This window comes from Neolamprologus brichardi, chromosome 14 (genome assembly GCF_056152115.1).
Source record: "Neolamprologus brichardi isolate AB-2024 chromosome 14, ASM5615211v1, whole genome shotgun sequence".
NCBI classification, from domain to species: Eukaryota; Metazoa; Chordata; class Actinopteri; order Cichliformes; family Cichlidae; genus Neolamprologus; species Neolamprologus brichardi.
The window spans coordinates 33,410,295-33,436,479 of NC_142117.1; the positions used below are offsets into that span (position 1 = coordinate 33,410,295).

General features: G+C 39.8%; 2 protein-coding genes across 4 annotated transcripts; both read right to left on the minus strand.

Moving 5' to 3' along the window:
• Positions 1-2,774: 2,774 nt before the first annotated feature.
• Positions 2,775-6,095, minus strand: LOC102788906 (uncharacterized). Its single transcript, XM_087851155.1, has 9 exons — positions 5,941-6,095; positions 5,150-5,402; positions 4,997-5,058; positions 4,726-4,864; positions 4,227-4,345; positions 3,962-4,142; positions 3,731-3,814; positions 3,551-3,646; positions 2,775-3,470 (listed from the first exon to the last, which is right to left on the minus strand). Exons 1-9 carry the CDS (start codon positions 6,087-6,089, stop codon positions 3,123-3,125), a joined length of 1,431 nt encoding a protein of 476 aa, XP_087707281.1. The 5' UTR covers positions 6,090-6,095; the 3' UTR covers positions 2,775-3,122.
• Positions 6,096-13,834: 7,739 nt separating this feature from the next.
• Positions 13,835-24,957, minus strand: prdm10 (PR domain containing 10). Of its 3 annotated transcripts, none has more exons than XM_006796663.3 (23): positions 24,857-24,957; positions 23,601-23,734; positions 23,153-23,314; positions 22,537-22,596; positions 22,343-22,447; positions 21,688-21,862; positions 21,276-21,517; positions 20,872-21,072; positions 20,637-20,709; positions 20,365-20,482; positions 20,148-20,268; positions 19,565-19,834; positions 18,886-19,230; positions 17,457-17,612; positions 17,184-17,363; positions 16,995-17,105; positions 16,195-16,395; positions 15,971-16,105; positions 15,685-15,855; positions 15,097-15,234; positions 14,716-14,890; positions 14,535-14,632; positions 13,835-14,268 (listed from the first exon to the last, which is right to left on the minus strand). In XM_006796663.3, the coding sequence occupies exons 2-23, from the start codon at positions 23,670-23,672 to the stop codon at positions 14,080-14,082; spliced, it is 3,498 nt and encodes a 1,165-aa protein (XP_006796726.2). In that variant the 5' UTR covers positions 23,673-23,734; positions 24,857-24,957; the 3' UTR covers positions 13,835-14,079. The 3 variants fall into 3 exon arrangements, with proteins under 3 accessions (XP_006796726.2, XP_087707273.1, XP_087707272.1); XM_087851147.1 differs by lacking the exon at positions 24,857-24,957 and adding an exon at positions 24,586-24,672; XM_087851146.1 differs by lacking the exon at positions 24,857-24,957 and adding an exon at positions 23,956-24,325.
• Positions 24,958-26,185: the final 1,228 nt, after the last annotated feature.

The window sequence follows — 26,185 nt, forward strand, 5'->3', positions numbered from 1 at the left end:
ATTGGAAACATGTTGAGCGTGACGTTTGTTCCCTCCCTCCCGGCTATTGGTGCCGCCCTCTCACTCAGCACGCACATATACACCCCTTCATGCACATATATAGGCTACAAGTGCACTGAACTGGATGGTATGTAGTATGAGAACAAGCTGGCATTATACTGGCACGAAAGATTTGAGAACGATTTTAGGAGTTAAGCTTTCTTTGACATTAAACTCCGGATGGTGGAATGTTTCAACCCAAACTAAGAGCCCATTAATGCTGTTGAGTTTAGGCTTCCCTCCAGCCATGTTAGATCAGCCATAATAAGTTGTGAGTTTATGGACCTTTGCTCCCCAAATGTCTACCATGTTGCTAATTGCGTACATCTGTGCCTCTCGTTTTGATGTTTTGTCACAATGTGCAGCTGTCCATTCTATCTCCAACAAACTCTGATTAAAAGTGGCATGGCCCCCCTGTTATCTGTGTTCAGCCCTAATAGGAGCCATGCAACAGCTTTTGTGTTTTAGAACAAACTCTGAAATTCAACTTAGAAGCTCGTTTTTAAGTCAAAATGAGAAAAAAAAATACGCCTCAAACCACCAATGATTCATTTTATTGACTGCAACATACCTAAGAGTTATTTGCCAAGATTATTGGCAGCACTTGAAAAGGAAACACATCTTTTGGAAATTACCTAGTATCTTGTATATATAAAATATTTAATTTGGCAGTTTTTGCTGATGTCACAGATGTGTCAAGTTACAGAAATCAAAATACACAGAATACATGGACTATAATTCTGATTTCCAGCTTCATATTTTTATTCTTGGACATTGTTAAAGTAGCTTTGATAGAGTCACAGTTAAAATAATCCTTATTTCTTATTTATACTCTGCCATGGTGCAGCTCCACAGCCTGTACACTCTCTAAAACAAGGCCACGATCACTTCAAGCCTACTTCTTATGGCCGTATCAGGGATACTTTTATTCATTATTGAGTCCTAAAACCTGAAAGCAACTGTTTCTGTGCAGTTTCTAACTTAGAATCTATTTAAAAAGAATGAAATGATATATCGGATTTACAAATGTTTATGATGTCAAATCAGATTAAAAATTAAAATTTAATCTAATCACATACTAAGATGATTGATGCATTCATGTGTTCAAAAAAATGACTTAAGAACTGCTTGTTTGCACACACGGTATGTATGATATGTTACAGAGTGATGTCACGGCTGCACTCTTCAGATGTAGGTCTGCATAAATTACCAAGGATGTCACTGCCGTTATTATAAAAGCTTAACAAGACCCCAACCAAACACTCGCGCACACACAACCATATTAAATCTTAATGGAAACTTAATGTGAATTTTAAACAGTTTAATTAACTGTGATCTTAAGAAAGTTTCTCGACAAGGTCTTGAGTTTGTTGATATCAGATAGCAGTTGCTTATACTACGGCATGGTGTCATCAGCGGGGGGATCAGCACAAATGCGTGCTATGTGTACGCCAGTGAAACCTGATCTTGAGTAATTGTCAGGATAAGGCGAGGGATTGACCTCTGCCATGAACCATATTTTCTGAAACAACACATACTTGAGCTGGCTTTGAAATAGCCTCTGCTACAGGACCAGAGTAGCCTCTGAGGAAGCCAGCCGTCAACTTTTTAGTGTAACTAAACAAAGCCTGTGGTAATTTCATTCGCTCACTATTGCATTTTCAGCAAGCAGATATCGGATGCCATCTGCTCTCCCAGATGCCATCCCTCTGATGGCCTTGGCATCACACGCCAGCAATGTGAGGTATGAGTTTATCTGGACACAGCCAGGATGTTTCACTATTTTGTATTGAAGCTCTGTTTCTCACCCCTTTCATTTATTTATTAAATCACTTAATAAAACATCTTTTGACTGTTGGACCTCAAAGCAGATGTGGTCATTGTTATTGTAACCAAGCATCCAAGACAGTTATGTTCTGTGTTTCCATTACTGATTAGTGGAAAATGTTACATACAAACTCATGAGGCATGTCATAACGATTTATTTTTTAAATTCAAACTCTTGTGTCTTTGAAGTCCAAACAACCAGACACGCATCTCTCCTTCCACAGGCTTTACATCTCTCTACAACGAAGTTCACACACACTGTGTTTGTATCTTGGTGTTGTGACAGCTCAAATCCTGCAGTGTTCAGTTCACATTCCTTTCATCCCAAATCCCCCAGGGGTCGGCCCCACCACTCCCAATCACAGTGTGAGAAAATCAGACAGATGCATGATCTGGCAGATGGTAGGAAAGTCCATGGTCAAAATGACATCTTTGTCACACATGCTGTACAGAGTCCATGCAACAGGCGCTTAACTGCGGCCATGAATAAACAGGTTTCTATCAGAAGTCCTGCACGTTTCAGCCTGAAACGTTAGGAATCTGGTTAAGAAAACCATCGCCTTTGGTGTAGCGTTGCAGGGTGACTGAATTTGGATCAAAGACATTTGTTTCTTTTAAAAATGGTCTAGAGGGCTGCTCAGTTTTTAGTAACAAAAATACTTGCCATATTGGCCTCCTCTCCCCTAGGTTATTTTTCTTAACCTGAAACCTTCAATAAAAATATACTTCTTAAATTCAAAGAGCTGCACAGGATAAGACTTCAATACAACTTTCAAAATCATATTTCAAGCACAAAGAGAACAGCTGGTGACATTATCCAGTGAATTAAAATCACAGAAAACACCTGAAATATTGGCCCAAATTCAAATTTTCAAAAATATTTTTGACTGACTGAAGTTTATGTTTGAACAAATGCACCCAATACTTTTATCTTGTTGACAGCAGGGAAATGGTTCACACTGGGCTCAGTCAACCTGAGATCAGTGTACATGTCCACATCGTACCTGTTTATTCTGGAAGTAACTGATGAAAGTGTGCCCCCTAGTGTTTGAAATGTGCTTTACAGTGGAAATATGTTCTTGCCTGCTCTTAAATCCAAGAGGTAGAAAGGATAAAGCAGCTAAGTTAAAGTACACATACAAGTCAAAGCAATGCAATGACAAAGAGCAATAAATAATAAAATTTTAGGCAACCAGCAAACATTTGAATATTCCTTCCTTAGCTCACGACCACACCTTCTGCGTTTAAATACGTTTTTAACACTTCTTCCTTCCAGATATGCGCAGACGTCGTCCGATTGTGGAAGGGAAATGTAGCGCCGACCTCTTGCACAGTGAGAAAGTATTGTCTGTTTTTGTGGCTGTACCTGTATCCACCGAGGAAGCAGACGTGGAGGAAGAGGTGGAGTTACGGTGCTCCACAGACACTTTACTGTGGGCATGATAAGAAGTCTGTGGCGGTACCGAGTGTAAATGTGGCCCGTCAGCATGAGTGAGGGGCCCGGCATGTTTTTCCTGATTTTGTTTTCCGAGTCCCTCCAGGTGGGCCTGGAAGGTAGAGATCTGTTGTTCCAGAGAGGTGAAATTCTCCTGCACCTTGTCAAACTGAACAAAGAGACATGTTTTTTTTATTCCTGGTGCGCTTTTAAACCTTGTTAAAGCTGTTTGTCTCGAGTTTAGTGTACCTGCTCAATATTCGACTGAAGCAAGAGCTCTGGCCAAACTGACTCACTGCTGCTGTTCACGCTGTTGCTCATGTGGGCGTGACTCCAGGTTAACTCCTGTGGAACAGGGCATTAGATTTCTGAGTGAACACAACAATAACAGAAATAACATATTCTTTTTGTCTTTCTTGAGGAGTTTACCTGCAGTAGTTGTGTGCTGCCCTTCAAATGAACCTGACAAGACTGAAGTTTGTTCCTGTAGTCACCCAAGACCGACAACAAATTCTATGGCAAACACACAATATCATGAACAACACTCAAAGGCAGGGGAAACAGTGATGTTAACAACAGCTGTTAAAATAAAAACTTCAAAGTGAAAATAAAAAAGTAAACTATACTACAGTTTGCTAACTGGTTTCCACATGTCTTTACCTGTGTGTCTCTCTGAGCAGAGGCCGGATCTCTGTGGCCTTGGGTCTCCTGTTTGAAGAGTGTCACCCCAGTATGCAGCTCCTCCAGCTGAGCCCAGAGGTCATCTAAGCCCTGCAGCATGTTCTTCACACTGGCCTCAAAGTCCCCCTGCACCCGGACAAGAGTGCGCAGGGACACTCTCCTGTCAGACAGAAAAAGAGTGTCTCATAAATACAACTAAACTATGGCTCCATGGAAGCAGATGGTTGGTACACTAGCAGCTCACCTCTGCTGCAGGTAGGTGTGGAGGAGTTTCAGTTTCTCTGTCACTACAGAGCTTTGGTCCACCTCATCCAGTCCCACCTCTGATCCCACATCAGTCACCTCCAGTGTGTGAGACACTGACTAACATGAAACAGAGAGGATTCACAGGCTGATTCTTAGTATTATGGGTTTGTTTTGTCAAGAACGATAGACAGGGGAGGCAGAAAGGGACAGAACATTAAATTCTTTTCTCATTCCAGTCTACTTAATTCAGAGCAGGACTGGCAGGAGCTCAGTGATGGCATGTGTTGCCTGCGGTTAGAATATCTATGTATTCCTGAGCGGAGGGTCTGATCTATATTACGAACAAAGACTTTACACTGCTCTAAATGCAAAACGCAACTGAAAACACAGGAGATGAAAAGTATGGCTCGAGGCAAGTGTGTGTGTGTAAGAGAGAGAGAGAGAGACATTAGGGTGGGGTGGGGTGCATTTTTTTCCTTAAGTTGGTTTTGTTTTACCTCCAGTCTGGAGAGAAGAGCCTGAATGTGGGGCACATTGGGGTCTGGCAGAGGTTCCTGCAGCACACACAGCAGCAGGCTGTCAGCCAGGGCAAGAATCAGATTAATATTCACACCTGGGTTTCTTGCCTGGTACATCCTGAAGAAAAGAGCAAAAAATGTTACAATATATGCGACACAATTTTGGGGTAATTTATTAGAAAACTGTTGCCAAAAAAATAAACATTCATACCAACTGAAGACGATATGTGTGACAATAATAAAGCCTCACCGTAAACACTGGTCATTCCTGATTTCAGTCACAATCTCCTGTTCAGTCCCCGGAGGCTTTCCCTGGAATTGAGAAAAAGTCAGTGAATAAATATCACAAAAATAAAAACACAAACAAGCTCAAGGCAGATTCACTCCACGAGGCTGTGCTCACCTGGCTCTGTCCTGGCTGCAGGCAGCACTTCAGGGCATGGATGCAACCTCCCAGAGAAATCAACAGAAGGCACACAAAAAGTAGCCTCCAGCACACATCCACTCTCAGTACAGAAGGGTGCGGCAGTGCCTCCACTTGGCAGACTGACCAAACTACAAAAACTGGAGTAAAGCCATACCAGGCTCCCAACGTGCCCACAATCTGGGACCACGGTGTGTGCTGGGACTGAGCATCAGCTTGTGTTTGAGCTGAACTGTCGGTAAAGCAAACAAAACCAAGACAGTGTGAGATCAAGGTTACCTAATAATTAAAAACACAATTAAATGGTTGCTAAATGGGAAGGACAAGGGAAAGTTCTGTCAGGCCAGCACAAATTTTACGCAGACAAAAATTCCCTTTAATAAACATTAAAATTTGATCATCGCTTGCCGCATAATGACTGGAATTTACAAAGTCCTGTTTTTAAAACAGCACAAATAGTGATGGAACATTACAAATAATGGTATCCTCGAAATCCTCCAAATTCACAATAACAGACCAGCTGTATTTCCAGTTGTGTCAAAGAGGCTAACGCTTGAAATAGCAGTATACTAATTTATAATTACTTCAGATTATAAATGCCTTGTGTGTAATGGTAAGTTCTAAGACATGAATCCCACAGAAGACTTATGCTTTAAAACTTGCTGTAAAGCCATTACTACACTGACATATCCTTCCTTTAGCACCACACAATCAGTGTACTGAAGAACTCAAATCAAAGGCTAGTAGCTGAAAGATAGTGATCTTCCTACCTCTGCAGGTTTCGGCTCCTTTCTTCACGTTCTCCCTTCCCGACTTCCTTTACCCGCTCCATCCATTTACAGGCCCACACCCAGCTTACCCCGTCTGCCTTTCCTGAAACCCCTTGCTTTTTGAGGTAGCTGACTGTTAAACAAGGCATAGGAGCAACACAGACACAGTCATTCTGGCTAAAAATAACAGCAGGTTGTGTAGATGTACTTGTGTTGAAAAAGTGATTAACACGTGAACAAGCATGATAAACTGGTTTAACTGGAAGAATTGTTTTAGTTAGGTAGTGGCATTTTCCTTTCCCTGCATTCCATCTATCTGGAATGTGCTTAACATACCGATCACCATTGTACAAAGGACAAGCCCAGTTCCACCTATTTACTCCGGGAGCAGGCAACAAGCCCTCCAAATGTCACGACTTTCTGTATGAATCACAAACTCAATGACCAGTTTCAATCTGTGCAACAAACAATCCATGTTATTTTTGCAAGATTGAGCTTTACAAATGAAACAGAGCACATCTTCAATAGGTAATTCCCATGTATAAATCAGATTAGTAAGCACTGTCTGTTTAAGTTGTAATAATCAATGAATATGAGTTTAAGTGTGTTTCTGCTCTCTTAGGTCATGCTGCCATCTAGCAGCTGTGACAGGAATAAACTTCAAACAAGATCAATTTAACCTGAAGAGGCACCAAAATAAGGCACCAGTGGTTTCACGATTAGAGATTTTTAAGAAAAAATTAAAAAGATCAAACAAAATCCACTAACAAGTAATGATAGTATCGCAAGGGCCTGAGCCTTAAAAATAAAGAGAACACTGACAGTTTTAGCTTTTTCTGTCACAGATTATCTCAAATAATAATTAAAATTAGCAACCAAGCAATCACCAGTCTCCTGAAATTAGCTGTCAACTGATGTCGATGATTTTAAGTTGATTTTAAGTGCCTGTACATGCATGTATACAAAACCTTTCAAAGTAATAGAATGAGATTATCACATTTGTTATGATTAAGATGAAGGGTTAGGTTATTATTATTATTTTAGTATATTATGGTGTTATTTTCTTAACAAATCTCTTATTTTAACACCTAAAAACCTAATAGTCAGTTTGCAGAATTTAAAACAAAAGCAAAACCATCCCTTCTCATCAATAGCATTAAATAATTCATTTGACAAGGCTGCTTTTATGGATCATTCTGTATCTGTCTAAAAGTGAGTGTAAATGAATCGTTTTAATTAATTGGAGTATTCTATAATACATGTCAGTTTAAAAATATAAAGTGAACAGATTTTTATTCTTAAAAAAAAGAAACAAAATAAAACGTTTTAAAATAATCTTTCTATTCATCTTTATTAGTGACCAGGAAAGCAGAGAGGGAGGAAAAAGTTAAAAAAAAAATACTGAATCTACTGACTCGTGTCACAGCTCCCAGTACTTTAAAAAGATTAAGAAGATTATTCTTCCCAAAATGGATGGGTTTTTTTTTCAACTTATTTCCTTGTACATATCTAACCTTTGCTATCAAAAATAATTCTGATATTAATACAAAAGAAACATTTTTAATGTCTTAAAGTATGTAGCTGCCGTCATAGGCAACTCTCGCATTCCAGTTCATTTTATTAGATATTTAAGGTTGAAACAATTAGTAGTTGAAATATTAAGAAATAAGAAATAAATAGTTATTCGTGTTTTGTTGATTAGATTTATATGTTTAGATGTGTTATTTGTGCTAATTGTGCAATTAGATAGGAACCTTTCCTATAGTTCCGTCTGTTGTTGCTAAGAGGGCTTTTTTTTGGCTGTCACACAGAAAGATAGAGTGCCTTCTTTGGACCTCCCCATGACGTAAAGATGAAAGTTTTATTCCCTTTGAGTGAGGCCAATGAGGTAAATGTTTTATTTTGTTTATTATCGTTGTATGTAAATACGCGACTGTTGCGTGATATTCCAGTGCGATTACCGCAGTGTGAAGTGTAATGTGTATTTTATTGATCCTTTTGTTGGAATGTTTCGTTATATATAATGCTTAAGGACTTTATTAAGAATATTCATTTAAGTTTGTATTTATTTTTAGTTCTGACGGCATTGTATCGGCTGTGGTTGGACATCATTACATGTTAAAGCATGTCGAAGAATCCTCCTGTCCGAAAAAAAAATGTCAGTTTAACCGCAAAGAACAAGTTGAGCTTTATTAAGACTCGAGGGGAGTAACAAAGTATCTACTGGAACAAGAAGGCACAAGTGGGCAAGAGATGACAACAGGGCGCTGTTGGAATGCTACTAAGTAACCTCGGCGGAACAGGTTACATGAAAAGGATATGGGACCTACTCCAGCATTCGGGAAAAGGAACTGCTTTCATAGCTAGAGATACACAAGGTACAACACAAATGCTACAGCGAGGGGGAGCCAGGACGACAAGTCATTAGGGAGATATCATTACCCCCACCCGAGATTGGGTACCTAGTCACAAGTGCGATGGGAAAAGGAGCAAACAGGAACTGGCCTCATGCCAAAACTGGAAACCTGGAAACTCCGTACCAAGATCTCTGAAGGTCTACCAGAAGATGTGAATGCAGGACAATCCCTACAGGGACCATCATTGAGACTAATCAGCTGATCTACATCACGAAAGCAGTGATCAATGAGCGGCTTTGCTATAAGATGAACAGCCACCAGTGTTGGGCAAGTTACTTTGAAAAAGTAATTAATTATAGTTATTAGTTACTTCTTCAAAAAAGTAACTGAGTTAGTAACTGAGTTAGTAACTGAGTTACAATATTCTAAAAGTAATTAATTACTTGAAAAGTAACTGTTGCGTTACTTTAAAAAACGTTTAACCCTCTGGGGTCCAGGGTATAATTGGCCATTTTTAACCACATTTCACCTTTAAAAACTGTTTACTTTGCCTTATTTGGTATCTTCCTTTTCAGCACAACCTCACGTGTCTGAATTTACAGTTATGTTTTCATTTTGACATACTGTATTAACACAATTGATCTAAAATCAGACCAAAAACATAAAATCAGAGTAGAAAAGGTTATATTTTTTTTACTCTAACAACCACAAACATGTTTAATGAATCATATTTCATAACTTTAAATGCAAATATAAATGGTCAATTTTGAAATCGTTTGCTCAAGTTTGCAAACAAATAACAAAGTTATTTGCATCCATTTACCTTTTACCTTGATTTTTTTAAATAACCATTTCAAACTATTTACAGAAAAGTCAGCTGTTCTGTTTTCAATAAGATGCCACACAAATTATTTGTGCCACTCTAAAAAAATAATACCTGCAGGTCTGACAGCAGCAGGTGTATCACTCCTTTTTCTACCTGGAGACAGCAGTCACCTCATTGTTCTGACACACAACACTACACACTAACTACACAAGACGACACATTAACTACACACTCCAAACACGCTAAACGTCACAAATCTCTCACATCTCAAAACTCGCTCTCGCTTTTTCTGCTGTCTTTCTCTCTCTCTCGCTCTCCACCACTCCTAAAACTTTTCCTGTTTTTTTGTTTGTTTGTTTGTTTGGTTTTTTTTGGTCATAAGCAGAGAGTGCTTGCTAGCGCTGTCATTAGACAGCAGTGTTGGTCAAGTTACTTGAAAAAAGTAATCAGTAATTAATTACTGATTACTTCCCCAAAAAAGTAATCCCGTTACTTTACTGATTACTTATTTTCAAAAGTAATTAATTACTTAGTTACTTAGTTACTTAGTTACTTTTTAAAAACATGATTTACAACCTGAATAGGTGATAAAGCGATAGATCTTTCAGCCCAATTCTACTTTTTCTACATAATCCATCATACAAAATGTAATCAAATGGAAAAGTCTCTTTTTAAAACTTGTTTTGTTATTTTTAATCTTTTAACTTTATGCATGAAGCAAAATTTTAATTATATGCACCATTCTCTGACTGGAAGAAATTAGTTTAACATTTAAACCTATTTTCTGCACATTCCATCACATTATATATATATCTATATATATAATTTTTTTGTGTTTACACTCACTCTTTCAGATGCAAGTAAAACACAGCAGAAAATAAATAAAGTCAAAGACTAGCGGTCCTTTTGCTCTATTTTCACCTGTAAAGCAGGAGTAGAGTAGGCGGAGGTTTATCCTGGTGCAGGTGTGCCGCAGCGGTCAGTGGAAGGATACCGCAGTTTCTCTGTGAGTTTCTCATTACGTCGTAGCTACTCGGTGCTTGCTTGGAAGTTTAGGGGTTTTTTTTCGCTGTAAAAAGAAGTTTTCTTCCCACGCACAGCGGACACTAATGTTTTTGTCTCTTTTTACGGAATCAAACTCAAAATAAGGTCAGTACTTCCACGTTTTAAACGCTGCACGCTCATACTCTCTCCGCACTCGATATATTATCCATTGTTGATCTGCACACAGCTGTTGTCAGGAACATCACACTCGCTTACATCACTGTCATGAGACATTCTCGCAAGAAAATCACGGTTTTAGTAACGCAGTAACGCAGCGTTCCTACGGGAAAGTAACGGTAATCTAATTACCGTTTTTGCAATAGTAATCCCTTACTTTACTCGTTACTTGAAAAAAGTAATCAGATTACAGTAACGCGTTACAAGTAACTACACTTGTTACAAGTAACGCGTTACTGCCCATCTCTGTTAGACAGTAAACGTGACAAAATTATTGAGGAAAAACGCTGCATATATATTGTTTATCATGACTCTGGTTTTACGTGGCCTATCAACACAATTTAAAAACTGATATATGTCACCTTGTTGCTTTGTCTTTAAGTGGTCATGTGATTGGCTTACGGCTACTTTATTCTTCCTCAGTCAAACAGCAGCACTCATGCGATTGTTTTGCCCCCTTAGCTCCAGGTGTTGTGCTAGACAGTGATCGTGATTACCGTCCGCGGGAGCGCGAGCAGCTGCTTAAAACTGTAGCGTCCAGATTACTTAAGTAGTCAGCTACTTCCGTGCAACTGATATAAGATGCAGTAAGCTGAACACAGCTTCAACCGTCTGTTTGTTGAAAAATAGTAACGGACCGCATTTTCTTGTGTAACTGTAACGGTGTTGTAATGATAGGAATAGTAATTAGTTAGATCACTCGTTACTGAAAAAAGTAACGCCGTTAGTAACGTTGTTACTTGTAACGCTGTTATTCCCATCACTGATAGCCACAAGGAGCAGTACCCTCCATGGAGAAGGAGACTAGAGGCCAAGATCAAGGTGGCACGGAGGGAAGTTAGACAACTATCAGAGTTGCAGAAAGGTGCAATGAAAAAGGTGCCTAAGAAGTAGGCAAGTTGGCCACACCCGAGGCCTTGGATACTACCAGGAAATAATTTAAGCCTTGGCCTAGCCCATAACCGTAATACTCAGTGGCAAGTGGATCTAAGTGTAGAGTGTATAAGATGTCTACTGAAGACATTACTTTTAGACCATGCATTTGATCAGTGCCTTTTTACAACATCAAAACATCTGTTTTGATTATATCACCTTTTTCAGCAGAGAGTCTTGTTCATACATCAGTTTGATCTCCTCCTCCAGCTGCAGCTCTTCCTCCAGCTCACTCAGCCCTGCTCCTTCACTCACTGCTCTCCACTTGTTTTATGGTTTCAGTTAAAGAACACAGATTGGGAGATGTCTCATATTCTCTGTCCTAGCTGTTTAACTTTAAGTAGAGGAAAAGGTTTGACATATTTCATGAGCACTAAATGTTAGAGAAGCCTCTGAAAACAAACACGGCTACTTCCCAAGCAAAAACCTCTGCTTATGTGCACAGTCCCTAAATCGCAACAAATAAGACATAATAAGACAAGTGGCTGCAAAGTGACACCAGAGGCCAGGAGAAGAGCGAGCATAAAGTGACATGTTGTGTGTGCACACTTTCTCTTGGTACCACTCTTCATATGCCAGTGTGATAAAGTCCTGAATGCAGCCTGCATCTTAGTCCATCAAGTTCCATCTGAGCTTTAAATAAAATACGCACAGCTTTTCCTTGGATTTTCAGAGTTGTTCAGTTCATACAGGAATTTCAGCAGTCGGGGTTAACATGTTGCCGTTTTGCTCCTCCATCTCGACCATTGAGACTAGTCAGAATTTATTCTGAGGGAAAAAAAGAGAAACAAAAGAACATTTTAAAGTTGTTTTTTTGTTGCTGTTGTTTACATTTAAGCTAAAAAAAAAAAAAAAAATACAAAGGATTTTAATACATGTAGAGTTGCATACACATAACAGCATTCTGTTGCAACATAAGCAGTTTATAATTAAAGTAACACACACACCTTGAAAAACTAAACAACCACAACATAAACTCACTTTGTTTTTGCAGAGAAGGTGATCAGGCTTTTCTGTTTTTACAGATTTTTTTTTATTTTATTGTTTTGACAGTGTGCGGGAAGGAAAATTGGATTTGGTAAGGGGGCGGGGGGGGGGGGGGGGGGTAGCTGTTTTAATGTTGCCTTCTGTTAATGCTTTTCTTTCAGATTTCACCCCCCCCCCCATTTTAAGGTGGACCCTTGATTTTTATGGAGGGTTACAATCCTTGATTGGCTGGCATGGGATGATCGTCAGTTAATTCAGGTCACCTTTGACTTACTGGAAATAAAAGCTGGCCAAGATAAGTCTTCCATGTATCTTCCATGCCACGTGACATCTATTTATTAGTGATCATTGTGTCTTGGTTATGTTAAATAAATAATTTTATATTCAAGTGTCTTTTAAGTGTAAAACAAACACATAAAGCCTTTCTGACTCTCTGTTTTGCTGCTTGCTGTCTTTTGCAGACTGATCTCTGCATTTGCAAAAACAAATGCTTGCAAGTACTAATTGCTATATTGTAATGTATTGTTTTAGTGAATGTAATATTGAACAATATTACAGTGTAACCATCTTCTGGTGGCTGCTTCCACCAGTATAAGTCACAAAACTCGCAATCTAGTTTCTTGAAATGAAAATGGGTTCACTGTACTGTGTGATGCTATCGTGTCAATGTGGCTCAAAATCTCTGAGGAATGTTTCTACCACCTTGTTAAATTTATCCCACAAAGAATTAAGGCAGATCTGAGTCAAAAGGGGTCCAACCAATTGTGCCTAGTAACGTGTCTGCTGAGTGTATATTTAACTGTGTTCTAATATGTGGTGTAAAATGTCTTCATTGGATAATTTTTCAATAAGAAAGATACTAAAAATAAAGGAGGTTCTCTGGGATTTCAGAGTCAGGAGTGATGGAGTAAAGCTCCTCATAGTTATAATACATGTCTGCAGTCTCGTTCAAGGTTTCCAGGTTATTTCCAGATTATTTAAAGTCTAACAGCAATTGTATCTCCAAGAACGTTGCATTATAAAACCAAACATCATTTAGGTCAGTTACGACAATTACAACTGGCATCTAAAGTCAATAGAGTATCTTCAAAGAATGGAACAGTTTGTATTTACTTTACTAAACAGAGGTATGGTAACAAAGACAAATAATGAGTAAAATGACACTGGAAATTTCTGATTATCAAGTCAGTCCAGACTGTAAAAATAAAAACAATCACATAGCAAAAAATAACAAGAGTTCAACAGAGTAAAATCATACCAGACATGAGCAACAATATTCTAGGATAACACATAACATGTAACAAATGTGTTAGGACCATGACCCATTTCTGACATTTTGGAATATTTATTCCATAATTTTTAAAATGTTTTTTTTTTTTACAAATACTTTAAGGAATGTGTGCAAAATTACAGATATGCAAAATGGGATATCAAATCTGTAGAAGCTTCCCATCACTTCAACAAGTCAAGTATTAGCAGTTTCAATCCCAGTATCTTTTTTTAAAACATGTATTTAGGTTAGGATTTTTTTTTTTTTAATTTATAATCTGTCCAAAATAAAAGCATCACATTTTTTACTGTCAACTGACTTTATTTTTCTCATAAAGTTCTGGCAGCTTGCAACACAACATTTAACACTTTACAGACACATAAAACTGTGTTGATGCATTTCATCTCTGTATATACACACGTGACAGTGGCATGATCACATGACAAGGTATTTGTTTATTCATGTGCGTACAAGCTGCTGTGGACAACATGCAGGATTAGTCCGTGAGTCTGCGCTGGCTTTGCAAAGTAACATCACTGCACAGTTCAGGGCTTAGTGATGTGAACTTCACTGGTGCCACTACCATTTGTGGTTGTGGTGATGATGTACTGTGTGGTAGCTTGCTGATTCGTCGGCTGCTGCTCCAGTGGTTCGGTGTGTGTCTGGGTTGTGCTCTGAGGAAGAGTCTGTTTCGTCTCAAGCTCAGTCTGACCCTCAGAGATCACGTAGTGTGTCTATTGGGATGATAACATTTCAAGTTACACAATAAATCTTTTTTCCTTTTTCCTTTGACTAGGAAAAAGCAGGTTTCAAGTTTCCGCCTCCTATTTTTACAGCATATTTACGTAATCCAGCTTTTAACTGTAAATTATGAAGCATCATCTACTGTTAAGCAACACTTTCAAGTATGGAGCACTGAATATAAAAACATGTGCTCATTGTGTAGTACAAAGCCAAATTCAACTGTCATTTTCATCTAACAAATATCAAATTCACTCACCGTTTTCACCTGGTTGCTGCTGACTCCAGATACAGGAGTGCTAGCCTCAGCTATCACATACTGTGCATGAGGTAGTGCCATCATCTGGATTTCAGACGCTGGAAGAACAGGAATTTATGATTTTGACTGGTAATCACAGAAGCATCAAAACATGCGGCACGTGACTGGTTATGGTACTTACAGTAGCCTCGGTAGTTCCAGTTTCCCGGTATGTAAGCGTGCTGCACCGTCCCCTGCTGCTGGGTGCTGCTTGTCTGGAGGGTGTGGCTCTGGGCTAAAGTGACAGGAGTCAGTTGGGCAGGGCTCAGCTCCTGACTAGTCTGCTGGGAGGTGGGGCTGAGAGGCTGACCAGTAACCTGAAAATCAGAAAAAGAGATTCGCGATTAACATTATGGTGCTTACAGGGTTTCGCTAACTTGCAGAAAGAAACCTTATTACCCAAATACACTGAAGTTTCAAAACGACTTGTCACACAAACTACTTATTTGTTTTAAATGAGTCCTCAAACACAATAACTAATTACTCTAGCTTAAAATTATCCCCAGAGTCAGTGTGGGTTCACCTGGGTGGCACCTTGTCCAGAGCTTGAGGGCTCAGTAACCTGAATGTGTTGCACCTGGATTGGGTGCTGACTGTAACCATGAGGGTCGTGTAGCTGGTTCACATCTACTGTTGGGTGCTGGGAATGTGGGGAGGAAGCCTGGAAAACAGATAATATTACTTATACATAACTGATACATAGCAAAACACTGCAACTATTTTGCTTGCATAGTTTCACACACAAAGACTGAAAAGGTTCTTTAGAAGCAAAAACTACAACTAAAAGCAGCAATTTTCACAGTAGCTGGTGGTTATTTTCAGCTCTAATTACAAACTCAAAAACCACAAAGAAAGTAACAAAAGCTTCAAAATTGCTAGTTTGAACCCTTAAATCAACAAGGTCAACTTAATTAGATAATGAGAGAAAATTCTTCTTTTGATCAGGTAACCATATATAAGCCTCATTTCTGGAACTAGACCTGAGTTTACACCAGCATTTTGGCAGTTTATGGAACACCTGCATTCTTTTAGGCAGCATACTATCGAGATTATCAGCTTCCTAAGCATCTATGAACTTTTTAAATAATGTAGATTAGACTTTCATGCTTACCGGCGCTACCTGGACCACCTGAAGTTGAATGTGCTGTGGCTGGGACAAAGTACCTCCTGCCTGGGAGACAGGAATGTACTGGATCCTCTGGTAATCCCCCTGTGCTGTTCTATAGTCTGTGGTTAGTGTTTGAGAAAGTTCTGTCATAGCCTGGGTCAACAGATCTGTGGTCTGTGAAGAAAAGAAAATCCATACATTGAATATTGTGAAATTTCCTATAGGCAAACTTTTCATTTATCCATGTAAGGCAATATCCTCCTTATGTTTCTGTTTTTTCTTTTCTTACCACTACAGCCTCAGCTGTGGTACCATCTGTACTGATGACTGCAGGAGTGCTACTGATCACTGCTGTAGTCGGGATGGTGTTGGCTAGCTGAGCAAACTCTGGATGCTTTTTCCTGATATGTTGAACCATCTTAGTCTAAGATAAAAAAAAAAGCACACCTTATTGTGATTACTACAAACAATCTGTATGGTAACAAATTTCTTCTTTGATAAAACTTCACTTGCCTTGCTGCTGTACTGTTTGGAGCAGTGTGGACAGCAGACTGGTGCAGTAGCAATGGTACCTGTCAGCTGTGTGTGCGTGCTCAACATAGGGTCTGGCTCACCAGGAGCAGCTGGGCGTAACTTGCGGATGCTGGGAGGCAATTCTGCCCCTGGATGGTTTTTCAGTATGTGAGCTTTTCTCTTACTGGCACTCTTGTACACCTGCAGAGATCAGTTCATTTGATAGATTTAGGTCCCTGTCACACTGAATACAAACAAACTGGCACCGATTAATATCCGGCGCTTGACTCCAGTGGGAATTGGTACACCTGGTATTTACTCATAGATAAAACAATGGCAATAATGAGGTGTAGTTATTGGCTTTAGCTCCAGTTAAGAGTGATTAAAAATGACACCGAGGTGGACACATGAAGTTATTTTAGTTGTTGTTTCCCATGGGAACTTTTGAAAATCTTTGATAACTCAGTCTATTAAGCGCCAAACAAACATATTTAGACATGTAACCGATGATATATTGAAAAACTAAGAACATAAAACACCTCTGCTGGTAGTGAAAGAAGAATTATCCAATAATTTGTTGTTTTTGGTTTAAAAACTCAATTTATATGAGACTGAAAGCTGATTACTTGCCATCAGAAACAAACTGATGTGACCTGCCCTATGACAACCCAGACAGGATCCAGCCCCTCCACAACCACGATTTGATAAATGCATAGATGGACAACAGGCTATACTTTAAAATAAACAAATCAGTCCATCCCCAAGCTCCCTGTGGACAGAAAGGAGGGGGATTAACAAACCTTGTCACAGTACTGGCAGAAGTAGTCCCTGTTGGGCTTGATAATTGGCAGCGTTAGCTCAGGCACGTCATCAATACGCATCTCTGGATGACGCTTGGACAAATGATTAACCTGTAACCAGAAGAATAAGAGTCGAATTCAAGTGGAGTTCAATATCAGGTTAAAATCTCTCCGTGAGTTGTAGCTCACCAGCATTCCTCTGCGTCTGAATCCCATCATGCACACTCTGCATTTGAACATGAAGCTCTCAAAGTCAGTGGTGGGGACCTTTAGTTTGAGGGTTTTGGAGCGGTGGATCCGGTCAGCCTTCTTGGCCTCTCTGTCAGGATTGTGCATCCGCTGCATGTGCTCCCGCAGCTTATCTTTTCTCTTATTATGACAAAAAAATGTCAGATTAGAACATATAACTATAAACTAACCTTATCAAGTGTTATCTCTCAATGCTGTTCCTTTTAATCTTACCTTGAACTGTTTGCCACATGTTGAGCACAGGAAGTCCTTGCGGTCAGAGTGGCGCAACATGTGCAAACGCAGCTTGTCAGGTCGACAGAAGGCCTTGTCACAGTCTGGGCACTGGAAGTTCTTCTCTGAATGGAAGCAGCGGATGTGCTTCTTTACCTAAAGAAAGGCATAGTTTGTGGTCTGGAACTGAGTGTCTATATGTCTGTAAAGACATCTGAAACCTCATAACAGTATTAAACGTTTTAGTCACAAAAACATCGATGTAAATGGAAATGGGCCATCTTTAACCGTGACCTACTAATTGAAGAAAACATTCAGCTTTAAATCCACCTGTTACGAGCTGCTTGTAAGGAGAATTTATAAAAAAAACAAAAACATGAGGCTATTTCAAATAGCTTTATAGGCTAATATGGCTTAATTCACAAACCTTTTTTTTTGTTTATTCTTTGCAAACCTGAACATGAAAGTAGGTCCGATCAACATGTTTAGTGACTATGCCCATGAAACCAAAAGCTGTACCTGATTTAAATTTGACTGCCCCTTAAAGGTTTTCTCTTTCTGCAGCAGCAACCTGCTCTGGATGCTCTACACTTGTATCAATACCTGAAGGTCTCATTCTGACACCTTGTAATTTCACTCAGGACCTCAAACTCAAGTAAAGGAACAATTATGAAATTCTCTGTCAAACCGACCTGATGTTCCTGTCGAAGAAAATCACCAGTGATGAGGTCTGAGTCTCCAGTGTGAAAGCACAGACAAAACCACAGATTTCACGCCTAAAATGGGCTCAGGTAAACGCAATGAAACTTATATAGCACCTTTCTACATAATTTGAGCACTCAAAACACTTGCTTTCTTTGTACGGACCGGCATTGTTCTCCTTCGTTTTGTACATGACTTTTTGGGGGGCAAAGAAAAAGCAAGAATTTATTGGAACCGGAGAAAGAACGTTTTGCGGTGCTGCAAATGCTTGCATTTGATGCGGTACTTTGATTGTTTTGCCAAGAGTTCCCGGCATGCAATGCGCGAAAGTCACGTGGTCTGTCAATCTCTATTCAGTCAAACATCCATACAGCACTTTTATCTTTTTAAATCTAGCATTCACACATGCACACACCGTGGGAGCGAATATTTAGTGAAAACAACCTTCTTTCTCTTCCTTGTCTTCAAAATAAAATTCTAGCAGGAGCAAGTCGTAGGAACTGTAGCCAAAGTTAAAAGCAGGTGGAGTCTGATTTTTTTTTTCATCTCACCTTGTATGACAAAAGACTTTTTTAAACAAGAACAGAAAAATATTTCAGGTACAAGGTCAGAGCTGTACACTGTTGGTCAGCTAAAATGTCACACGTTAGCTAAGGTCATGTCCAACAAATTCTGTTAGCCCTGGAGGCTAGCTGTTAGCTCATTTAAAAATCACTGTTTCACTAACCTGGATGAAATCACTAAATGTCTTCTTGCACGTAGGACAAGCAAAGAAGCCATCCACAGCATGGACGCCTACATGGTCTTTGAGCAGGTCCAGCCTTTCAAAAGTTTCTGGGCACAGGAGACAAGAATAGGAGCGATTCTCCGTGTGCACCAGGAGATGATCATCCAGGGCCGAATCAGTCGTGAAGCTCTTGCTGCAAATGTGGCAGGAAAAGGTGTAGGCTTCCCGACCATGGACTCGCAGGTGCTGTTCCAGCTTGTCTTTGTCCCGGAAGGCCTTCCCACAGTGGGTGCATTTAAAAGGACGGAAACTCTTCCTGATAAAAAGGTGCTGCAGCGCTGCATTCTGCAAAAGAGAGAGACAGAGATCTACTAGCAGATACCTCAGCAATGTTTTCTGAAATCAGCTAAGACACACAAAGAGGCTGACAGATGCAGTGGAGTGTGCCAGAGGAGGGTCTCTCCTGAGAAAACTATGGAAAATGACAAAAGGAATCCCTGAACCTTGCGTTTTTCAGTCATCCTCCAGGTTCCACCTACCTGCACATCCATCTGCGAGGGAAGCAGGCATTGAGGAAGAGAGACACACTGTTGTAAAGCAAGCATGGGCACTATGGCACCACATAAGCTAAATGAAAAGGTAAATGTTGCCTTTAAGCAGACAGAATCTCCAGTTTTACCCGTATTCTCTTGGCACGACGCATGTCTTGCGATGTGAGATGAGCATCTGATTGGACACTCTGTGCCGGATCCTCCTTTAATGGAATAGGCAGGTCTGTACTGGGGGGCGGCGCTACAGACTCTGGAACGGGTTCCCCAGCAGGAGGTATAAGCTGACTCTCTGTCTCTGTCCCGACCTCCCCTTCTGACTCTATCTCCACCACCTTGAGCCCATTCTGAGCTCCCTCTGCGTGGTCTTCCACTGGTTTCTCTGTCAATTCGAGCATTTCCTAATAAAAAGATAAAGGGGATATTGTCATTTAGTCTTCCTACTCATCATTTCCCTATTTAGCATTTTTTGACTAATGTTATGATTTGATGAGTTAACATTTTAGTTCTTTTACTTTGCTCTAAAACAAAAGTACAAACGACTTTTGTCTCATCAAACAAGTATTTTATGCATTAGGATTTCAAATGATTGCTTCATAATATCTTAATCTGTAACTTTCCAAAGAATCACTTTGTCTATAAAATATCTCAAATCAGTGTTAAATCTTGACCTACTCCATTAATCAACACAGCATGTATTAATGCGCCACTTACTGTTGTCTTCTCTCCACTAGTATCTACTGGTGGATCCAAACGTATAAATTTAGGTGGGCGTCCAGGTCTTCTTCCTGTCCCGAACCTCTTCCTGCCTCTTCCTCGGCCCCGGCCTCTAGACCTGTGCGATTTGAACAACAGTGAAGACGTGATTGGGGCTGAATGCATTAAAAATAAAAAGAACAATTTGAGATAAAATGATAAGTTTAAGTTTTACCTGGTAACAGAGTTTAATTTGTCATCGTGCATATTGAGATGTTGCTGCAGTTGTTCAGAGCTCACAAAGCGACGGTTACACTCATAACAAGGCCAGTTCTTCTCTTGCTCCCGAAGCACTGTAGAAACAGGGGAAAGTGAGAAACAGAAGGAACCACGACAAAAACAATAACACATCACCTTTCTGATAGTTTAGTACTTCCGATTAAAATAAGCAGGACAGAGGCATGGTGTTAATATTAAGAACAGTAAGGACGGAGTGCTGAGACTCACCTTTTCTCTCTTCTTCTGTAACATCATGAATTTTCTGATTTACAAACTCTGCATATGATGCTGCATACCAGACCTGCAATGGAAAATCTCATTAAAAAGACAGACTCCAGTGGTTTCCTTAGATATCCTTCATGTTTTGCACACTGATTGACTCTCCTATTAGTTCTGGTTTGCGGCCTCTTAAAGCAGTTAAATCAAACTCAAATGAATGCATTCTGCTCTGAACAACACTGACCTTTAGCTCTTGCTTGGGTTGGATATTCTTGATAGTTGTGTAAAATATCTCTGAGCCGTACTGGTAGGCCACCAAGTTCTGCTCTAGGTGATTCTGAGCAGGTCTCACAAACATCATCCAGTTGCAACTGTCCTCATCAGAAAGGTCCAACCACATGTCATTAGACTTCTCTCCATCCTTCTCTGCATCCAGCAGACACACCTTAGTAAAAAAAAAAAAAAGAAAGACAGATCACCAATCCAGTTTAAATCCCTGCTTAGGAGCGTTTATATAGACATAAAAACTTTGTGGTATCCTGTATTTTTCCAGAATTCTCACTTACATTTTTTTCTTCCATAGAACCATACAAGAAAATACAATTAAATAAATGTTGTAAATATCAGTGCTGTGCAGCGATTACTTACTTTCAAGTGAATGTAGTGGTCCTGCAACTCGTTCTGTGGAACCAGTGGCCCCTCCACAGGACCAAATTGTGTGCGCTTTGGGATGCGTCTCTTAGAAAACACTCCGCCCAGGAAGCGGTCAATGTACAGGACCAGAGGAAGACTGGCTCTTGCTTTGGACATCACCGGCCGGTTGGGGATGGGGTGGAGAGGACCGTGCTTCAGACAAACTGAGGGGTTTGCAATATTACACTCCTCGCACCCTGACAGACCACAAAAAAAGAGCAAAGTCACCACCAATAGGTTTAAAAAACCTAACTGAAAACCTTTTAAGGAAACTCACTTTGACTAAAATCTAAAAAGGCATTTTTGGCAACCCGTATGAGGAAGCATAACCATAACATTGGACTTTTATTGACAACACTTAACTTACAGAGGTTGTGAGGGTTAAATGATTGAGGCTGATGCAGTTCCCAGTCGTCCATCTCAGAGTCTTCATCCTCATCTTCATCAGAATCGTCTGTTGAGTCTGTGGCCCCAAGAGGACTAGAAGGAGGGTCTGCGATGTCACCCATGGAGGTGAGAGAATTGGACACAGACAACTGCTCCTGTGGGAGGGGAGGGGGGGGGGGGGGGGGGAGGGGGGGGGGGGGATTCCAAACAATGTAACAACATTCTTTGATATTTTTTCACACAAGTTAAAATTGTTTATAGGTCTTCCAAACATGTAAAAACTACATTTTTCTATATTCTTTTTGAGGGACTGATGCTGAAATGAAAACGTTAGCTAGTGAGATTTCTCAGGATGATTTTTGTTGCTAATCCATCATATGTCATTATTTATGCAGTGCAGTATGTCAGTAGAAAAAGAAAGACTGCATGCATCTGGTTACAGCAATAACTGGTAATGGAATTACAAAATAATGTTTCTGCTTGAATTTGTCAATTAGAAAGATGAAGCTCATCATTCATGAAACAGCTTGTGTTTCCCTACTTTGTACCTGAATGGATGTTAAAAACAAAAGCAAACAAAGGCTATTTACTTGTTTTAAAAGCTAAACAGCTCCACACAAACAATGCATCCTCACCTGGGAAACCGGCTCCAGGATAGCTTGTGGCGCATCTGCTACATTACTGAGAACATGCAGATTGGCTGCATTCATGTTCTGCCCGCCAGGCAGTAGGACTGTGACCTACAAACGACATTTAATTGGTTAAGGGTTCTCTAAAAACAATGTGGTGCAAAGAGAGCAGGTAATTTGACAATAGCTCATAAACTCACCTGTTGAGTTGTACCGTCCTGCTGAATGTAAGCCACTTGTGGCTGATCAGCAAATACGGTCTGAAAGAACAATGAAGTGCGTATGTGTACTTTGCAGTGAATAATGTTGTCAGCACATGGCCTAAGTGAACAGGCCGCCATCCATCCACTGCCTGAAACCATCTGTTTTAGTTCCAGTTCCCCTCCTTTTATTTCAACCTTCTTTAACTTTAAACAGTTGGCTTGTTTGTCTGTTTTATCCATATTAGGAATATCTGTCCAAATTGACACCACAGAGCCAAGACATGAAAAAAATGACCTGAATCTGAGCTATTAGAGCGGTCTGATACCTGAACCTTTGTCTCACAGAGAATACTTGGACGTCAACAGCATTACTTGAAACTTTGGCTATATCGAATACGGCCAAAGTATAATTATAATTATTATTTTTTGCAAACTGTCTTATATAAGTCATGAAGAATGGCTCTCATAAAACAGGAGCCTAGTTAACACATAACATTGTCCTGTTTGTATTAAACACCAAACACTGCCTGCCTAACAGGGCATATCGTCCTACCTACACATGCCTAAAATGTCAGATAAAAATATCTCTCCTGTAAATAAGATCCCATCTTACCTGAGTGCCATCTGCAGGGTGTATGTAGACCAGTGTGTGCTCTGCAGACTCTACCGAGGTATAGGAGTTTCCATCTGCTGTATAAACCACCTGCTGCTGTCCTCTGTCTGCCTGATCCCCACTGTACACTATTTGGGCCACAGTGCCACCTTCAAAATGCACCTGCAACATGTGTATACATAACACAGAAGCTTTGAACCATCTGCAGCAATATTACATCCGATTTGATGAGCAGGAAACATTTATTTAGATGGGTCACTCTTTTCCGTAAAAGTAAATGGTGAATTGACGATTTAGCAGCCACCTGTGCCAGCTGACAGAAAGTGGGTGTGTGCAAAAGATCGATTGTTAACATGCTTAAATTATTATTATTATTACACATCTTGCATCTTTTCAGTTTGAATGACTCTGCTGTAGCTGTTCAGACACATCAAATAAGACAGTGGACCTGTGTGCCGTTGCTTGAGTCACTGTTAACAGTCTGACTCCACACTGCTGAGGGTTCCTGCTTGGTCTCCATGGCAGCAAGGTGCCAGGCCTTTCACCACAACGATAACTTCCCTCCTTAGACAGCCGCGGTGTCTGCAATCCAGAGAGATAAGAGGATTTGTGTTATTTTAATTAAAATAACAAAACATAACGATAAATAGAATAGCTAATACAGAAGGGGAGACGCTCATGTCATTGGTAGTTTTACGTCTAAAATCATAGACTAGCATTCAGAATTAAATTTTTTGCAGTTTTTTTTTTCTACAGAAATGTCAATATTGTTAAGTATATTTATGAATGGGTGTCTGTCACACCTTCATCCATGTCATATTATACTTGTCGTTGTATTAGTAGCTGTGAAGCTGCAACAATGGAGTACTGCAGTAGCCACCTTTGGGCTACATGGAAAAAAATTCGAGCCCATAGGCCGTTTGAAGCTGGAATTTTGGCTCGCCAGGCAGCGTTTCGCTCGGGTGACAGAGCATGCAAGCCAAAATAAAGGCAGCATGTTTCTTCGTGCACAGAAAGGACACACAAGACTCTCAGCGGGGGTACGAGGGAAAAGGCGGTTTGCCGGCAAGGCCGCCCGGAAAACTGTGTCTAAATACAACCGCACATCGGCACAAAAACCACGGTGAAAAATCATGTCTCGATAAAGTCATTCAGAAATCTACTTGGTATAATCAATATTAGATTCAATTCCCCCCTATTTTAACCCCGCAGGTTCTCAGTCCCAACCGGACCATACCACAAAAACCAGTGCTGTAGAAACCCGGGCATATACTGCACTGCTACATTAGCATTACGCTCATATAGTCCCAATGTAAGGCCGCACTTTGAGACAAACATAACTTGTCAAGCTGAATGACATGGACCACATTTTACATTTTTTAGGAACATTGGTTTTGAAGCGCTAAGGGCCTGAATTATTTGGGTAGACCCACCCGTCCCCCATTTCTAGTTGAGTCCAGCCCTTCAAGTCTACTGTGAACAAGGAAGAACAGGCTCCATTTTGGGTGGGACTAACAACAACGGCTACATCTGAAGAGACCTACAGAAAAAAATACATTTTGTACCGATTTAGCTACGCTTAAACAATCCGCACATTTAATGTACAGTAACGGAGAGACTACGAAGCGATCGAGCTACAGAACGGGTCGTTAATCAGTCCCGGGTTTTCTTTAATTTTCTGGAAAACGTACAAGTTGTTCTTACCTCAGAATGGTAGCTGCAGAGATGGCCGCATTGCATATATTAACATAATCTGCCTGGTAACTCGCAAGCTCGTGGTTTCTGATTGGCAGTTAGTTACTTAAGAACAGGCGGGTGTGTTAGTTTAAGACGTTATTTTAACAAGATGTTTTTTGTATTCAGAGGACATATAAATTATTTTAAAATAAACACTGATGTTATAGTTGTAACTTTCTTTCGTTCTAGTTATAACATTTCAGTTTTAGCAGTTCATTTACAGCTAATCAAAAAATTACACCCTGTGGTCATCCAATTTTATTTAATCTTATCTACAGAGGCGATTCGCGACCTTTCAAAGTTGTGGTAACATTTTTACCACAGCCATATTAAATCTCTTTATTTCTACATATAAATATTTTTTTATGTCTGTTAAAGAGTGGAGTTGTGACTTAAATACCACTGGAAGCACGACTGGTCGATTCCCTGTCGTGGACGCGTAGAAAGTAACGATCATCAAGTCAATTTAGCTGTAATACAGATTTATTTCCGGTACTTCCGGTTGTTACTGTTTTGGCCTGAAAAGGCACGAAGTCCACCTGCAACAACGTATCTTTTTTATGTGCTAATTGTTATTAGTTGTAATACTTAGTTTCAGACAATTCTATTACTAATGTCTGCGTGTCTTTACCGGAACAATGAAATGCCTGTTTTTCTTGCAGTGATGTTGCAGAATCAGAATACTTTATTCATTCCTACGTAAGTTATGTGATTACAGTTGCTGCAAAACAATAAGAACAGTGACAGATTAAATGAAGTTTAATAATACAATATAGTACAATGTTAAATAATAATAAAAGAAATAGCTAATATATACAAATAGCTCAATTATAAATATCCAGAATATTACAGGGATTGAATTTGTATATTGCTCTTATAGTTGTAATGCTAGTGCCCTTAGATCTCCACTAGAGAGAGCCAAATACTCCTGGTAGAGGTTTTTCATGTTTATCTCGCTTTTAATGCAGTATTAAAATTATTTATTCCAGTATGATACTACTGGGTTTGCAATCCAGTAACGTTTGTAACCTTCAAGAAATTAGGCCACAGTGGTTGCTTTGTTTGATTGCCATAAAAGTAGATTTGCCATCACTTCAATCAAGTGCAATATAAACAATCATTGATTCTTGCACTTCAGTCTATGCTCAATCACCCACCATTTTCCATTTCCTGTTATTTTTTGTTTGTTTGTTTTACAAAACCATTAAGAGAACTTTGAGTGTTTGAACAGAAGGCCATCCATAATTGTGAAATGCAGCAATTTAGGAAAGACTTGAGCTCCTCATTCAGATAACA